Source organism: Pimephales promelas, chromosome 1, assembly GCF_988280905.1.
Source record: "Pimephales promelas chromosome 1, fPimPro1.hap1.1, whole genome shotgun sequence".
NCBI classification, from domain to species: domain Eukaryota; kingdom Metazoa; phylum Chordata; class Actinopteri; order Cypriniformes; family Leuciscidae; genus Pimephales; species Pimephales promelas.
Window position 1 is genome coordinate 9,238,250 of NC_142769.1, and position 19,617 is coordinate 9,257,866.

The following is a 19,617-nucleotide window of genomic DNA, read 5'->3' on the forward strand; positions in this document are numbered from 1 at the left end:
ATCCGGTCTCTATAAACCCCTCCTTTTCGAGAACCTCCCCTGCTCTCAAACCTATAGGTTCGAGCAGGAGGTAAGACGACGAAAAGATGGCTCATTTCAGTTTAGAATCGGTTCTTTCTTTTGGGAGAAAATAACTCCATTGGTCTGCACTTGATCTTTAAAACATTGCAGAACTTTTACAATTACAAACAGCTATATTATACTACATGAAAGATAATATACGAAAAAGCATAACAAGGGCACTCCAAAAAACATGAAACTATTTCTATATGATTGCATGAGCATCTGATACTTACAAAGCCGGTGCAGTGTTCGCAGAAGGTGGGTTTCACATATGTAGTCTCCATGAAGGTGTGTACGAAGCCCATCTTACAATTGAGCAAAGAACTGGCCTTCATAAAATAATCTATCATTTCCTCCCTGCTGATCTTTCCATCCCTAATAGATAGAGACAAGCAGATGAAATGAGAGAGAAAGACATACACTCTGAAATAGTCTACGAGGTCCAAGAAGTTTGGGAAACTTTTCCTCATAACAGATACACTTCCATGGAAAGGGTGCTTCGTGAACATCACAAGAGAAGCAGCTCAAAACTCATGTCACCACTGTAGATTTAGTTATATCGATAATAATAACTGTATAATAATAATAATGTCTTAAAGGGACACTTCACTCATTTGCATTAAGCTTTGTATCTTTAGAAACCCAGTCATATTTTTGAATGGTCATGGTTTATTCCATTATTTTCCCCTGAGATGGGAAAAATAAGAATTTAAGTGTTTTACTTCCTGCTTATTATGACGTGAAAATCGTAATTTTGTGTCGTAATAAGCGGGAAGTCACATTTCATTCAAATGTGTAGAGACTACAAACATTAGCTCATTATTATTCAAGGGTGTGGGACCCACTCACCCCACAGGCCTATTACAGATCAGTGGGTGGGACTTCCCTTGCAGATACTGAATCAATATATCAGCCATCTTGTTTGGAAGCTAAGCTAACAAGCGCTGTGGAGATAGGAAGTACGATAATGATGGAAGAAACTAAACATGATATGGAAGAAGAGGATTTCTGAAATTCTGTTGCTCGAATCCGATGTTCGTGGCTATCTTTACGAGTCGCAATATAGTGAAGAGCAGCTGAGGCTGATGGAGGAACAGGAGGCGGCTGCCTGTCACGGCCGAGGAGCCCGGACTGGCGTGTATAACACAGTCTCATCCCAAAAAGTCATATAACTGACGTTTTGGGACGTACTTTGACCATACGTCAATATCCGCCTTTTTAGGGCCCCCTTAAACGTCGGTAGATGGCGATCCCGGGCCGTCATACAACTGACGCTTTACCTTTAACGTCAGTTAGGTGACGGGGTAGGTTTAGGGTTAGGTTTAGGTATGGGGTAGAGTTAGGATCCCATAACCTCATCTACCGACGTTTAAGGGGGCCCTAAAAAGGCGAATATTGACGTATGGTCAAAAGACGTCCCAAAACGTCAGTTATATGACGTCTTGGGATGAGACCGGGTTGGCGTGTACTGTATGTGCTCTCTCTGTGAACTACGGACACAGATAGTGTCCTTCAGCTGCATAGAATTTCAACGATGGCAATTTCTCCTGAATGAAATCTCTGAATCAGACGAGCACACGGACGTTTGTGTTGTGATGTGAACCATCTTAGTTTCGCCTGACTGAACATCCAGGTATCATGCAGTAATTCACCATATAGAAATAAACACAAATGAGGATTAATTCACTAATGAGTTTGCCAATGTAACGTTAACAGGGTTTGTTGTTGTGGGAAGAAGGAGGCGGGAACCGGCGAACATTTAAACATTTTAATAGAGAGCCTAAGTCCCGCCCCTCCGCTTCCGGCTCATGGGTCCTTATTTTGGAAAAAATATGAATGGTAGTCAATGGCGAGAGACAACTTATCTTTTTATTCCGTCTGAGCTGTGCCCTGAATTACACATACGATGTTTGTCAATTTAAAAGATTATTCTGAAAGTCAAAAACGTTGCAGTTTGTCATAAAACAGAAGAGTAACATTTGGTTTATGTGAAAATCGCTCAATGAACTACATCTCCCGGGAAGTGAAACAACGAGCAAGATCCCCTGCTCGTGTGTGTGCAGTTTGGTACAAAACACTCAGGCATGACGGCGTAACGTTACGATTATTATAACGTAAGACTAGAAACAATGACAGACATTAGCCTTAGTAAAGTTAGCTTCTTTCATTGAGAGAAAATGTGCGCCTTTGGGGTTTGTAGTCTTTGTAATTACGTATTTTCACAGTCTCACACCTCAACGGTTTTACATCAAACTAAGACGTTCTTGACTTTAAAATGATTATTTTAAATTGACAAACATCATATGTGTAACTCAGAGCACAGTTCAAACGATATCTAAATATTTGTTGTCGAAATATACTCTGGTGGCAGCTAATGTTAGCCTTGTAGACAGAAGAGTGATTTCTCTGATGTGTGCGCAGTTCCGGATTAGTGGGTGTGGCTTGCGGAGCTGTGCAATGTGATGCATTGTGGGAGTTGGTGTCTTACATACAAATGTGCCTCTCGTCTTTTCTCGGTCAAGAGGGCACCAAATTCAAAAATTATTTTATATTCATATATGATCCACTTTCAATAAAGATTAATGTTGAAATGGGTGAAATGCTCCTATAGACCATTTTGCAAGATATAAACAACACTGGTCCAGAAGCACTTCCTGTTTCAGTTTTTTAACACTACATAAAAGCTGGTATAAAATACAAACAACAGAACATACAAAACTGAATCAAAAAGTTAAACAAACATCTTTAAGATGTTTTCTTTACATGTAAAAATGAAGAAAACAGTTACAAACTGAAACAGGAAGTGTTTCTGGACCAGTGTTGTTTACATCTTGTAAAATGGTCTATAACTGTTACTGCTGTTACTAGTCGGATATATGCCATATATATGCCAACATTTCTGGAACCTACCAGTTTATCCAGAATTTTGGAAATTACTGAAATTGAATAATTATACCATAGAATAATTAGATATGGCAAGATTGTTCCACCCAATATTTGACATTTTTGATGCTGCTTTGCTGCACTTCATTATGCACTGTTCTGATAGCTGTAACATGTTACATGAAAAGTTACATTTTTAGGCTGGTCTGCCTCAGTGTTCAGTGAAACAAGGTTAAGACTAGTTGAAGTGGGAACTCACTAACTTCATTATCCAGAATCCAATATAATAAATTGGCCCTAACAGCACTTGTTAATAGTGTGGATTACCAATCAAGGTGGGCATTAACGTTCACAGAAGCCGAACATAAATTCCAGCATAATAAGTTTCAATGGTGCAAGAGTATGAGGTAAGATGTAAGAAAAACATTTAATATTTGAAAATTGTTATATAAAAATGATGTAAAAAGACCAACAGTAACAATAGCCTATAGGGCCTATACATTCAATTCAAAATTACAAAACTTTACACACAAAAACTAGCACTAGCACTAGGTAGGTATAATAGTGATGCAAGCTACTCAACTTTTGTGTCAAATTTTGCAGTTTTGAATCAGTTCGATTAACTAAATATGACTGATCAAGAAACAAGCAAAGCTGTTTTTGGAATATTAGGCATAAGATAAGAGTGAATGTGTAAATATTTTCAAATAAAAAATGTATTTATATCATACTCTATTCATTGGATTCTGGATATGCCTTCATAATGAAGTTAGTGAGTTCCCCCTTCAAAGTGTTTACAGTCTAGTTTGTGAATACATTTATATTATGGCGTGCAAAAGAAAGTGCTCTTGTTTGGCATTGACACACTCACTGATTTTTATCAAGTTCTCCAAACTTGCTGAGATATGGAAAGTTATTCCTGATGCATTCAAACTCTTCACGTGAGATGAAGCCGTCACCGTTTGTGTCAAAATTCTTGAACACTGACTGTGAAAAGAAAATAGAAACACAGTTTCATTAACATCTCCAATAATACATTTTACACAATGGCGGGATTTGTAAATGAACACATTGAGCTATTTAAACTTTATAATTTACTGTCTGAGTAAACATATACATAATTGACACTGCACTAATACCACCTTAAAATCATTACTGATGAATCTTACATTGGGAACTAAAATAACAAAAGGTCCAAACGGAGGATACAAAGATCATTTTTGGCTTCAAAAACAACACTAAGGTTTGGTTTTACAGACAGGGCTTAGATTAAATGAGAACTCCGGCGCAAAATGAACCTTTGGTCTAATAACACAACTGTTCTCTGAGATTTGTTTTCATGATAATCGAATGTAAAGAGTTTTATCTCTAAAAACTGTTTAACATATAACGCTAGTATATAGGGCATAGAGTAATGAAAAATAAAATTCGCTAGTTAATACCACTAACAAGGCTCAAAATAGCCCCACTCTAACATAATGAGGGTCCCAACACGCAAAATTAAGTATTGAGAACTTTATAAGTGTCCAGACTGTTTAATAAGAAGATATTTTATAAAGATAGTCCACTTCATGTATACAGGCAGGAGCCATCTTTGGAAAACAGTCTCGACAAGTCGAACCACAAACGCTGTTCATACAGTTCAGGAGTTCACTGAACTTCATACAGTTTGTGGCACGTCGTTCGTGGTTCGACTTATTTCCAAAACAGTTCGAGACTGTTTTCCAAAGATGGCTCCTGCCTGTATACACGAATAGACAAAACAATGGCACAGACATAGTTTAAGATATTCCAGTGTAAGTTTATGGACATGTCTAAGAAGATCTATGCCGCGGTTCAGTCTTCCATGAAGATGGTTCTCACTGCAGAACTTGAAATCCATTGGGAGGAGTCGGATCCAGATCCAACTTCTCCCACCTTACATATACCTAAACCTACCCAGCTCCACCCCCTGATCCCTAAAGCCACCCCTAAAACTACCCAACTCCACCCCTCAGATCTGGATCCGACTCCGCCCCCTGGATCTCGTGTACTGCAATGAGGTGCTACTGCTTCCATGTGCAATTAAAAATTTGCCTAGATTTTTAACCTTTTATCATGCATTTCTTGCCCAATTTGGACAATTACTAGATATAACATGATTACTAGATATAGCATGGTTAATCAAGGTTTAGAGCAACAAATAAGAGGGGCGGGGCTTAGTACAGGTTCAATGTAAATAATGTACTGTGTTGAACATACAGTAAATGTTGGTCAAAACAAATTGGAATTATAAGAATGTTAGTTTTTCTCTTACATCCACCATCTTCTCGATATGTTTGCTGATGATAACAGGGTTAGCTTTAGGCTTCACCGATGCTGCCCATTCATCAAAGATTGATAGTTTTTTAGGAGCTGGACTGGAGGAAGTTGTTGAGTTCTGATTCAGGAAGCAAAAAACAAATTTACAAGTGTGCATTTATCTTCACGTTTAATTTATGAGATAAAATCTAATCTGGTGAGTAATTGTAAACAAATACATTTATTCATAACCAAATATCAACGTTGCAATATTGCAGAAATGGGGATGCATAAAATGAACCAAATGTGAAACTGACCGGAGGTTTTGCAGCTCTGGGTTCTCTCTGTAATGAGAGCTGATAAATCTCCTCTTCTGTGTGATACTGATCCAGTGACACCTAGACATAAAACACAACCAAAATCTCAGGAAAGTCTCAGGATTCAAGCTACAGATGATTAATATAACATTTGGGGAATATTAGACATTAATGATTTCTTATATTTATCAGAAAGTATTTCTGAACCTAAATTGCTGTTTACTAAATGTGTCTGCTCTGTTCTGCATTTGTGTGTGATTGATTTCATTTTAGTCCATTTGACTGTTTTCTGATAACCACACAAAGTTTAAAGACTCAAACACTTCCATACTGTATGCATGTTTTCTCTCTCTAGAAATGGTTGAATGGATTTGATTAGACATGAATTTTCATAGTACATTCACCGCAGCAATTACTGTAATTATTTAGAAGATTCTATTTAGAGCTGTTCACATTCTGGGGACTTCAATAAAAAGGTTTCTATGGCAACACTCAAAACATTCTGGCAAACTGCAAAAAAGTGTTTTTGAAAATGCTTTCCGTGTTGTGTATGGATGGACGGGTGGTGCAGATTTTGGAATATGCAATTTGTTCATTCTTGGCATCAGTTGTTTTTTAAAATTGAGGAATTTAACAACAATTTGGTAATTCTGTATCCTGTAGAATATGACTTTCTGTTCTATTTCTGTGCTGAAAAATCACAGAAGAGCTCAACTCTAGTCTACATTGATGGGCGGAGTAGTGGGAGTGGCCTGCGGACATTGTTGTCTACAATCCATAAGCACTAAAAAGTCATTTTCTGCCTTTTATCGCCCAAGAAGGACTCTAATTAGAAATGTGTGATACTACGTACATATAAGACCCACTTTCAATACATATTCTTGCCTCTACCGGTGGAATTACCCTTTAGCTTTTTCCTTTAGCAGGTGATTGTTTTTAGGTTGTGATCATGTGTGAAGATTGTCATGATGAACATGATGTGTAAGTTTAAAAACATTTGTTGTTCACAGCTTATTTTCTGTAATAATTCGGTAACACTTTACAATACGGATGCACTAATATGCATTAATTCATGCTTAACTAATACACAGATAATCATGAGTTAATGTATAACTAATGAAGAACTAAACCATAAATTAACGATTACTGCATCAGCAACTAATAAAGAGTCTATATGATTAATAGATTAAGTAATACATGAATTGCTATTAATTCAATGTGTCATTGTGTATTAATTCCTTAATAACACATTTTATTAACTAATAGTGTAAATTAATGTGTTAATTACCACAATTAGTCAAAGCTGCACTTCAACTTCCAGTTGTCTGCTTTAATTAATCATTAGCTAATGATTTGCAAAGGTATCATTATGTTATGACTTTACTTGTTGAGGCACATCATTATTAACTAGTCATTTAGTAATTGTAGTAATTTTCACATGAATTTGCACTAACAATTAAGTAAGTAATCATGTATTAATGCATATTAGTGTACCTGTCACATTATCTGGAAGTTTAAATACAAGGCTTTGGCTCATTCTGGTAATTAACATATTAATTAACACTATTAATTAAAAAAATGAGTTATTATGGAATTAATCCACAATTACATATTTAATTAAAAACAATTCATGTATGAACTAATACATTAACCTTACAGACTCTTAATTAGTTCCTAATGTGGTAATCATTAATGAATAGCTTAGATAATCATTACTTACACATAAATTCAGTATTATCTGTGCATTAGTTAAGCATGAATTAATGCTTATTAGTGCACCCTTATTGTAAAGTGTTACCAATAATTCAAAAGAAAAATCTATTGTTTTTTTGTTTTTGTCAAGGGAACCTGAGTGGCCTACAAAATATGTCAAAACTTCAACACAAGAGTGGAAATCCTATTTTCTCAAACTTGGCAATAATACATAAACAGTCAATTGGTTAGTTTTACCCTAATCACTCTATTCCTCTTGAAATCATATACACATCATAAAACACACACTCACTGTTAGTAGATTGAGCAAGTCTGTGTTGGCCTCAATGTTCGGGGGAGTGTTCTGCACGAGGGCTAATTCCTGCAGGATCGCATAGAGTTGCTGAAATTTGGTCAAGTTGACACGAGTCTTTTGTGGGTCTGTCCAGTCGGACAGTGCAACATGAACGGCTATCAGGTCCTTGAGGTTAACGGCCAGGATTGGGAAACGAAACCCAGTGCATTCAGCGAATCGGCGCCGGTATTGACTGTAGTTGCCACAAGATGTCACCAGGTCCAACAAACTGTTGAAGATCTGAGAGAGACATTCTGAAATTGAATTTGTCTGAAACACAAGTGTTGGGTCTGATGTAAAGGTTTTGTGTCTGGTGCACAGGTGTTGTATGTACCTTATTGGTTTCATTGTTGATGTGTGCCTGTGTCTCCTTCAGCCTAGAAATGGAGGTATTATTGAGACCCCCGACCACCGCCATCAACGTGTTGAAATTCTGCAACTGTAGTAGTTTCTACAGGGTGTGAAAAAAGAAAAAAAAGAAATAGAGGATGAAGTTAACAAAATAGTTTGTTATATTATTAATTATTAAAAAAAAAAAACATTAACTATGCAGTTTTTAGGCCCTGAAAGCTTCCATGTGTGCGTTTATTAGCAATCTCAGGGAAGATTACTAAAATATTTGTATTGATCCATTTGATTTTTATCTTATTTTCATCATTATGAACAAATAAACCATAACCCGTTTGCAAACAGTACACAAAGATTTATTGTAACACCATACTATACATAAAATAAATCACAAAGCTGATTAAGTATGTATGTTAAGTTAATTTTAGTGTAATTATTAATGCTACTACTGTATCATCGCTTTCCACTGTAAGGTAGACTACATAAAAACAACTGCACGTCATTCACTACATAGGCAAATTTATTGATTAGCAACAGAATTAGTGTAGAATCTTACAATTATTTTGAAAAAATAGTTTTTAACTTTAAAATTTTATACAAAATTTGGTGATTGCTTGTCCCTTATACATGTTCCTTCCTACTAGCCTGCTTTTAAGAGATAGATTGAGAGAAGAAAGGATTTTGAAGAGAATGACTACTTTATATGAAAAGATTCTGGTCACAAAACCTTAAAGGAAATATCATAAAGATAAAAAGCGGTAGTCAAAGTGATATTTAGGAAGAGGAAGAGCTCAAGGCCCATAAGAAGGAAGAGAACAAGGGTTTATCAGGAAGAACAAGAGCAGGGGGTGATGGAGCCCCTCTGTGCTTCTGAAAAATTCAAAGAGAGGAAAAGTCACATGGGACTAGCTATCATCATACTAAAGGTCTACACCAGAAGTCTTGGGGGTTTTATTCATTATGTTCTCATTTTTTGCAGATTTTTCCAGACTGCAGCTGTTGTTCTTATAACTACAGTAACTTCTTGTTGTTCTGTACTAGAGCTGTCATTTCCCAGCCCTGTAGATTATAATTTCAACCAAACAAAGAATTTATAGTGCCAAGCACTAACAAAATCAAATGAGCAACTGTATTCCTGTAAATCAGGTCCAAAATCACTGTCTTTACAATACAATAACAATTACTGGTGTGGTGTATACTCTGAAAAAAACCTAAAACAATTTTTACTTTGAAATAAATTTCACAAATAATGACAAAGAAACAGCACACACTGAATTAAACATGACATTTTGAAGTAGAAAAACGGAAATAGCTTTTTTTTTTGTAAAACAAAATAAAAATCCAATAATCTTTGTTTTGTTTTATTTACAACTTCGGAAAATCAATGCACAGTAGTTAAAGGGATACTCCACCGTTTTTTTTTTTTTTTTCATATTAAACTATGTTATACCCTTAACTAAGACGAGTTGATACACCTCTCTTGTCTCAGTATGTGTACTCAATCGCTCTGGCGCATGAGACATTTTGATAGCACTTAACTTAGCCCAGTTCATTCATTAGGATCCAAACAGAGAAGCGACCAAACACCTCCAAGTTTTCCCTATTTAAAGGGATTTTAGCTTACCTCAAGGGCATCCAAGATGTAGGTGTCTTTGTTTCCTCAGTATTTTCAATTTTGACATTTTTTAGTCAAACCGTTCGTGTCTATCAGTCATACACTGGAGGCTAAGGGGGTCCACCAAAAAGCATGCACAGAGAAGTCAAAATTAAACATGATTTAATTACTGGTAAATGTAAGTACACATTGATGGCACGAAACGAGTTGTTTGTGGGAGAAAACAAACAGTATTTATATCATTTTTACCTCTTGTAATCATAGCCATGACAAAATGATCTGACTGCACGGGCGCTTCGGTCTGCGCAATGCTCCGGAAGTGATCGCTTGCACGCCTACTTCACTCTTTGTTCATACAGAGACTTCGGAAGTTTTACCTTTCACTAAACATATTTAGATATACGGGAAACCGCAATGAAAGACGATTTCGGTAGATCTAAATATGTTTAGTGAAAGGTAAAACTTCCGAAATCTCTGTGTAAATATTGAGTGACGTCACACGCAAGCGATCACTTCCGGCGTAACATTGAACTGATTCAGTTCGGTTCAGTTGGACATTGCACAACTGATTCAGATCACTTGGACGTCACTGTGATTACACGAGGTAAAAACGATATAAATACTGTTCGTTTTCTCACACAAACCGCTCGTTTCGTGTCTTAGGCCATCAATGTGTACTTACATTTACGAGTCATTAAATCATGTTTAATTTTGACTTCTCTGTGCATGCTCTTTGGTGGACCCCCTTAGCCTCCAGTGTATGACTGACAGACAACAATGGTTTGACTGAAAAATGTCAAAATTGAAAATACTGAGGAAACAAAGACACCTACATCTTGGATGCCCTTGAGGTAAGCTAAAACTTATCAAAAATTCATTTCAAAGTGAACTATCCCTTTAAATACGTACAGTTACAAGAGTATATTACACACCACAGCAAGTGCTTGGGAGCACTTCGATTCGGCGCATATATATCTATGGACTCAGCACAGTAATATCATCGTTCCGAAAAGGGAGAGGATTTTTCACGAGTGATGATATTACTGCACCGAGTCGAAGTGCTCCCAAGCACTTGCTGTGGTATTCCGCCATACATTATAATTATCCACTTTACACGCTTATAAAAGCTCAACGTTTTATTTTGTGTCACCATTCTTGGTTGAGTTACACTACTCGTGTAGTAAATAATAAAACAGTTACACTGCTCGTGTAACTGTAGGGAAAACGTGGAGGTGTTTTGTTGCTTCTCTGCTTGGATCCTACTGAATGAACAGTGCAAGTTCATTCAATCAAGCAAGCGCTATCAAAGTGTTTCGAGGGCCAGAGCGATTAAGTGCACCCACTGAGAGTCCACTAACAGTTTAATATGCAAAATTGGTGGAGTATCCCTTTAAAGACACCTCATATATAATGGGACACACTTTAGTTCTCCTGACCTGCGCGACCTGTATGAAGTGTGCAATCACGGCAGCTCTCTGCGGTGCAGTGGGCTTGCTGAGAACCATCAGCTGAATCCACTGTGAGACACTGTTAAAGAGTGTAATAAACCTCTCCAGAATTGGGTTATCTACTGTACAGCCGTGCATCACAAAGCTGTGGTAATCCTGGAACTGAAACACACATAAAACAATGGTCAGATTCAGACCACATGTGAGGACTTTACGACAAACTCCATAATGATTTAATCGTTATGGAGATGAAATCATTATGGAATCACATTATGATAACCTTTGGTGGTGTTTTACACAGTGTAGTTCCATAATAAGAAAATAATAGACTATTTTTAACAGGCTCATTTCAGTTATTATTATGCCGTGTGGAATATATGTGACAGAGTTTAAAGTGCCCTTATTATGCTTTTGCCGATATTACGTTCTATGTAGTGTGTAATATAGCTGAATATGAATGTAAAAAGTCCGTAAAGGCATATCTTTTTGGTGGCTCGTTCACACTGCAGGCTGAAACGACCTAATTCCGATTTTTTTTTTTGCCCCTATGCGTATCTGATTTTTTCATGACAGTCTTAACAACACCGATCCGATCTTTTCAAATGCGACCCAGGCCACTTGGGTATGTGGTCCAAATCCGATATGTTTCCGATCTTTTGAAATGCGACTTCAATCTGAACAGCCAGGTCACATATATCCGACCCGCACATCATTGCACGCACCTGTAGCCAGCCAATACACGCTAACTCCAACGCGTTTCTGCACTGTTATGGGCCGCTGCAGACGTGTCTCTTCCCCAGTGTTGTGCCTGAACGCGTTCAATGAACAATAGTGCATGAACGCGTTCATATACTGTATTACTGCCTGATGAACATTACTGTGAACACGTTCATTCTGGTGTCTGTGAACGTGAGCTCTCTGTCAGTTTAACCAGATGATGTCTAATTGAAGAGAATTGGCACTGGCTGGTTACTTCCGGGTTCTGGACTGGCTGGCTTTTTTGTCAAGTAATTTGAAAGTTGCATTCAAAAGGGAAGGCTAAGATAATACACTCAGCTGAAAATTGCATTTTTAAGTTCACTTATCTGTTCTAAAAATCCATTCAAAAATGTGATGACGTCACACAATAGCAGAATGCTAGCGTGTTCCGGCCAACAACGGCCTAACCTGTAAGAAATCAAAAGGACATAAGTACTCGTTCATTCCACTTTTGGCCTATAATCTATATTGAACTTGTGGAATCAACAATAAAATCTATGTAAATTTAACGACAAGCAGGTGAAAGAGACACTTTTAGCCGTTTAGCCCCATAGACTCCCATTCATTCTGCTCTTGCCCGCGATCACCTCCAGTGGAATTCTAATGGAACTGCAACCAGGATGATACACAACGGGGCTAATAGGAAGTGCCAAGGCTCTCCGTTAGACGGGCTCTGGTTTAACTTCTTACAGTAGGGTGCCAGATTTCTACAGAGCCTTCCAGGCGAAACCTGGCTAAAACACATGTAAACATGCCTTAAAATGTAGCGAAAAAACACCCAATCTGGCAACACCAACCACCAGTGTCGCACCACGGCCGCCGGTCACAAAGCAAGGAGCGCCGAGGACGCGCACTATCAATTAAACGGGTTTATGACGAGGTCGGTGAGGATCGGAAAAATCGTACATTTATGTGCAAACTTTGCCCGTCGATAAAATAATTGTTGTCTGTGTTTGTATATGGGCTGTGGCAATAATAATAATAATAAAACAAAAGCTCACAACATATGGAAAAAAAAGAACTATTCAGCAAACAACAAGTGACGTCGTTGACCGTTGATTACTCTTCTGCGCATGCGGGTCACTTCTGGGTCATTTCACGTTCACACGGGAGATCACATGGAAATGTGAACGGCCTTGCAAAAAAATCGAATTTTTAAAAAAAAAATCGGAATTGAGCATTAAGCCCTGCAGTGTGAACGTAACAAATAAATCTATCAGCTTACCACTCCACCAAGCCCTGAAAGACAGCATGTTTAGTCATGTTTTGGTGCAACTTATGTGATATTCTGAGGACAATTAGAGCACGTTCACACCAACAAGCATATCAAAACCTGTTCTCTCAAACATACCATTATCTTGCAGAAGGATTTGTACTCCAGATAGGTCAGATGTTCAGCAAGCTCACAAGGGTCCAGGTGATCAAACAAAAGAGACATTTTTCTCTTTTTTGACATAGAGGGAACTCTCTGGGTAACTTGTCGTTTCCATTGGTACGAGGGCCTGCAGCAGGGAAATGTTTTTATTTCAGACAGGACTAAGGTTGTTATTCATGGCAGTTGACCAACATGCTGAAATATGACTGTGCTGTGTAACATAAAAATAAAACAAAATCATTCATCAACTAGGCCTACTCAACCACATTTCACTCCAAACTGTTAAAAAGATGCATGTTTTGAACAGGAGTGTGAGTAGTGGAATTTTTTTTTTTTTGCTGAACTTTTATCCATGCACAATATATTTTTTGTTATTCGTGCCCTTGCAATATTTAATCATATTAACTTCCCCTCCCTTTTGCAGCAACATTCTCTTCTCCGGTGTTTCACTCAGATACAGTACATCCCAATAGAGAAAAAAAGACTATCATAACTTCTGTTTCATGCCATCTTTAACCTTTTCAGAGTGAGAACATAAAAGTAAGTTTAGCTGTGAGTCTGTATACTTACACACTCTCTACATCAATAAGTTGACTCTGTGTTTCATTGCCGCCAGTGTTCAGGTTCTCTCTCAGGTCTTTAATCTGGTCAGCCAAAGCAGGATTCAGATCAAACTCTACTGGAAATTCGGAAATCCAGTACCTACATAGAAAAAGACCAAAGAGCAAATGCAATGAAAAAAAGAAGATAAGACATACCATGAAGAATTTGAATGAGACACAGGATTATTCTTACTTTACGAGGTGGCATATTTGGGCTCTGATCTCATCGGTGCTGCCCTCCTGTGACCTGCACATTTGTTAAGGGTTTTCTATCGAACTCATTTCCAGTGTTGTAGTACTCGAGACTCGGACTCGTATCGGACTCGGTCTCGAGACCATATTTTAATGGTCTTGGTCTTGTCATGGACTCGTGTGCATTTGGACTCGGAATTGACTCGTACTCAAACATTTTTTTTTTTAGGACTCGGAATTATTCCCGAGTCCACTCGAGTTCAATTCAAAATATTTTTCATGATTATTAATGTATGTTAATAAAATATTTCTTTAAATTGATTGACACGCCCAGTGATTGGTGATTTTCTAGTGCGCAACTGCACATGATAAATTGTAATAAAATTACTTTTAACACCACCTACTATGTGGCCTTTTTACCCTAAACTGATCATATTTTTTAAACTGTAAGTAAATTCAGTAAAAAAAAAAAAAAGGATTTCTCTAAGTAAATAAAAGTAAATTACCTAATCAACCCTCACTGGTCTCGGTCTCGACTCAAACTCGTCCGTCTCTGGTCTCGGACTCGACTCGGACTCGACTCTCTATGGACTCAGTCTCGACTCGGACTCGAGTGAGGTGGTCTCGACTACAACACTGCTCATTTCATCGACATTTTCATTTCTCAAGAGAACACATCTAAATACAATATTGGAATTTTATGGACAGTTGTTAACATCATTGTCCTGATTTTATTCTTTAATTTAGCTCTACATAATTAACTTTACAACAGGAATTAAATGTCAAGTAGGCCTACTTTGGTTCATCCAAATGATATCAGGTTTTACAGCACCTTATGGCAAGATTTAAGAATTCCCTATCATCAAATAAAGTTGAAATATATTGGTGAAGTAAGATTGTGCTTAATTTGTTTTGGTGAACCGCTTCCAATATTAACACAATGAACAATGTAGGGCTGCAACAACTAATAGATCAAATCAGACCACTAATTTTTTATCAGTCAGTCAGATATGAGCAGAAACCATCCGCCAGTCATGTCGCATTACAGTATAACCAAAGACTTGTAGGATTTTGGAATTACACATTTCTATGTTTCTAATGTTTTTGAGACGTACATTTTACAGTTATATCCTTATCTGTAAATGTTAGAAGGTCCTGCGAATATAACAAGCGAGTCTCTGTTAAACTGCAATAAACCATTAATTATATTTTTATGAGAGCATTCAGGTAAAGGGATTGTATTTGGAATAATGTAATATACCGATATGCTAATGAATCTGTTCAGATGAGAGAATTATGTGTTTCCCACCTCGTTTTGTGCATGCTTTTGTTTTTGTTCATTATAATTTTTAGTCGTTTTAATTTGTGCCATAAAATGTCAAGAAATCAGTTGTTTGGTTTAGAATGTAATTTTATAGTTTAACCCTTTTTTGCACATAGCGTTATATACATATATAGAGATATTCACTATATATATTTCTATATAATATATAATAACATTTAAAATATAATGGATTGAAATTAATTCATTTTTAATTAGTTGCAGCCCTAGAACAATGCAAAATAACATACAACGAGAAGGTTTTAGTATAGGTACCGTAAAGGATACTTTAGCAGCAGTTTCTTGGACAGATCGGTAGAAGAAATGTACCAAGGATGCATCATCAAAAACATTTTCAAAAAGGAGGGATTTTTTATTGTGCCTGCACTGTCTGAAAGCACAAACATCACAGAACATTAATGACAAAATAAACCATACACATGTTTTATGGTGACTTCCTTGGTCGCTGTTGACCAGCTTTACCAGCTAAGCTTTGCTAATGAACAGCATGATTACTGTTTGCTGGTTCATCTTCTAAATTCACAGCAGTTGCTGTTATGGAAATGATTCTCTGTTATTCGAAAAGATAGGAGGAAGAAGACAAGTGGAAACCTTTTCAAAAGTCAAAGTATCAAAAGTTTATTTTCTTGCAAGAAAACAAGTCCAATCGTTGGCGTTCAACATACAGAACAGTGTCTACATGTGAAGGCGAAGGCTAGTCCTTCTCATCATCCTTATATACCTGAAAACCCAGGAAACCATGCAGGCTAGGTCTGGTTTTGCTACGGATTGTCTCCTACACCCTCTAGCAAGGAAACCTGTTTGCGCTGCCCTTGACTATTCTTGTAGACCGTATTTTTAATTTGGACAGCACAATGACGTTTGTGTTAAGTTTCCTATGTTCAAATACAGCTTCACACCTCAATTTATCTCTTGGTTACAAGTTATGTTCGACCTCAAACCTTTCTGCTCAATTTATCTTTTGGGTGCAAGTTCTGGTTTATCTTTAATTAGATCAAAACCCTGCACAAATATAACTCACACTTGAGATACAATGAGCTATTAAAATGTTTTCATGCTGCTTGCTTCTTTGTTAAACACAGAACATTATGTCCTCACACTAAGCTTACATTACTTATGCATTTCAACAGTTTAGTTATACCTTAAGCTTACTCTAACTTATGCATTTCTAACAGCTTGTTATATCTTTAACAATGTCCTTTGGATTACATGAACATCTTCCTTTAAATGCTTATGAGTATATGTTAGATGATATGAATATTTTCCTTTAAATGCTCATGAGTATATCTTCTCCAACGTTAGTAAAAGTTACAAACACATCTATCACATCTTAATGAAATAAAAGAAAACATATAAAAGAAAATAAAGATCATATATGAAAGAAAAGAAACTTGTAAAAATGTAAATGCAAAATTAGCCATTACATTGCTCTAAATCATCAGTCTAAATTTTCCACCCAAACTTTTGTATGAAACTCATTTATGTATAAAACTTTCTTTATAGACTCACCAAAGGACTGTATGCAGATGTCCACCAACTCATCCACTGTTCCTGTATCCACAGGTAACGGATCCATCATTTCTCTCTCTTTCTTCCTCTACTCTACCTTCACTTTCTAATGCCCGTCTGTCTTTCTCTTCTCCTCCAGTGGTCTTCCTCTTCTCTTTTGCCTGTGAATAGAAATTGTTTTATGGAGAGGAACACCTTTGTAGAAAAGAATTTGCACGTAATTGCATTGAGTGCAATTGTAGTGTATTTTAAATGTTAAAAGTATACATTTTTTAAAACTGTATTTGTAGATAATACAACATTAACTAAAAGGCCACTTAAGTGTATGGAAGTACACTTTCATGACTTTTTGTCTTAATACAATTAAGTACACTTTTCAAAAGTCCACTTCGTAAATGTCAAATTTTAAGTTTTGCTTTTTTAGTCATTACAGCACATGCTAGCACATGCAAAGTACTTAATTATAATTTTAACTTTTGTGTGTTATTCAATTTATCTATTTTAAATGTACTATATTCTTCATTACAAATGTGCAATTACAAATCTATTTAAATTAGGGCTGTGCAAAAATGAATTGCGATTAATCGCATCCAAAATAAAAGTTTGTGTTTACATTATATATTTGCGTGTGCTGTATATAATTATTTTGTATATATAAATACCTATGCATGCATGTATATATTTAAGAATTATTTGCACTTAAATTATATATATATATATATATCAATACATAATCTATATTATATATATGTAAATATTTTATATATGAATAACACATTTTCTTAAATATATACATGCATGTGTGTGTATTTATATATACAAAATAATTATATACAGCACACACAAATATATTATGTAAACACAGACTTTTATTTTGGATGCGATTAAATGAAACACATACAAGTCTCAATAGAAATGACATTAAATTATATTTTAATTTACCATAAATGCTTGTCAGCACATTCGGAAGTACAATTTATATTTCAAAGACAAATTACATTTCATTTTGTACTTAAGCCCTACTTAATTAAGGGGGGAAACGCAGTTATTTTCATTCATTTAATTGCAGTTAGCATGCAATCAAGCATCTGAACACACTGAATTCAGTTTGCACCTAACTATATATTTTAAAAGTAAGTCCTAAATCACAAGAGCATGTTTCACATTGCAATGTTTTCTGCTTCACACTTGATAGTACAAAGCTATTTCTGGCCTTACATGTCTAACAGCAGCATATCTGGTGCAAACTAAAATCAAAAACATGTTTCCATTCATTTTAAATAAAAAAGAGCTGCCGATACAGCAGAACATTATGTTGTTTGTTTGCCTGTGTGTGTTTGTGCTTAAAAAGCTCTACTGTACATGAATAACTCTGACCAAACAAACACTGAAGATGACAGCATGACACTACATTCTGGCATATTAGTGACAGAATAACTGACAGACATACCAAATGCTCCAGCTGATAAACTAATTTAACATAATAAACACACATACATACAAAACCCCATTGTAATAAGCTTCAGACTGTCAAGCAAACCTCTTTCAAAACAGAAAACCTCAAGTTATCACATCCTAAAAAAGAAACAGTTACACAAGCTCCAAACCACAGTCTATCCATTATGCAACACACACATTTATCACTCATTGTCCTTTCCTGTATTGACAGAACACACACACACACAAACACACATTCTGCTGCAGTCTTGCAGACTTAGCAAGGTGGCCAACTGGAAACCATGGCAACACACTCTAATTGTATTGTGATCAACCTCTCCACGTTAAAACAGAAATTATATTCCATCACACTGTAAAAGATTATTGTAATTTTAACTGTACAAGACTAAAAATGCTACTGTAAGAAATGGTTAATTGGTTAACATGACGTTCCCTTACTGACTGTAATAGATCTAACCGATTTCATGTAATTACAGTAAAATACTGTTGAATATAACATTTTTGGGAGTAAAAAATATCAAATCATTTTAAAATTGACCGTGAAAAGCCATGAACTGACATTTCCAGTGAGACACTTCACACTTTTTTTTTATTTTAATAATTGTTTCTTTTTAGTTGTTTTTAATCAGTTATGTCCATTATGGTTTATTTTGTTTTTAAACTAATGCTTTTTGTATCATTTTAATGTCATGTGTGTTAACAAAGTGTTTTGTATTTGTGTTCATAAAACTATGCGCACATGTTACATTTACCCCAGCTTGTAGAAAGCTACACTGTAAAAAAAATGTTTTTACATTTACAGTAAAAAATTGTATATCATTAAGTCATATGTTAATTTACCAACCAATTGAAGTACTATAATCTGTTGTTTTTTTTCTTTTTAATAGACTGACAACCACCATAAACAAGTGGTGATAAGAAAATCACATGATTAATCAAAGATCATCACAAGCTGCTTTTCCACAAGCTGAGAAGGTAAATATTAATATATAAGGTGCACAGTGTCATTCACACAAACACAAAACACCATCTTTGTAACACACGTGACATTAAAATAGTGCAATAAAGATTGATTTAACAACATTAGCCTATGTAACATAAAACCTGTATGTATAACTAATTAGAACAAGAAACTTTTGAATTATTTCAATGTAAATACATCAAATGTGAAGTGTCATTCAGGGAATTCTGGGAATGTCAACTTATAGTTTTTGACTAAATTTTACAATGACTTGTTATTTTTCACTTCCAAAAATTAAACTGTAAAATTACATTACAGTTTTTTACAATCACTTTGCTACTATTTTCAGAACCTTGATGTCATTTTTCACAACTCTAGACACAAAACTCAAAAACGGTTATCACATGTAACACAGGCT

General features: G+C 35.9%; 1 protein-coding gene across 3 annotated transcripts in view; it reads right to left on the minus strand.

Annotated features, from left to right (window-relative positions):
- The window catches only part of LOC120477835 (RAS guanyl-releasing protein 2), a 51,458-nt gene that overhangs the window by 9,969 nt on the left and 21,872 nt on the right, over positions 1–19,617 (minus strand). For all 3 annotated transcript variants that reach the window (XM_039669741.2, XM_039669740.2, XM_039669739.2), the window contains exons 2-13: positions 16,781–16,941; positions 15,539–15,641; positions 13,931–13,984; positions 13,706–13,837; positions 13,112–13,262; positions 10,990–11,163; positions 7,925–8,041; positions 7,549–7,830; positions 5,544–5,624; positions 5,243–5,365; positions 3,818–3,933; positions 297–438 (exon numbers count right to left, since the gene is read on the minus strand). In XM_039669741.2, the coding sequence (XP_039525675.1) occupies positions 297–438; positions 3,818–3,933; positions 5,243–5,365; positions 5,544–5,624; positions 7,549–7,830; positions 7,925–8,041; positions 10,990–11,163; positions 13,112–13,262; positions 13,706–13,837; positions 13,931–13,984; positions 15,539–15,641; positions 16,781–16,850 (1,545 nt within the window). In that variant the 5' untranslated portion in view covers positions 16,851–16,941. The remainder of the gene's footprint in view (positions 1–296; positions 439–3,817; positions 3,934–5,242; positions 5,366–5,543; positions 5,625–7,548; positions 7,831–7,924; positions 8,042–10,989; positions 11,164–13,111; positions 13,263–13,705; positions 13,838–13,930; positions 13,985–15,538; positions 15,642–16,780; positions 16,942–19,617) is intronic.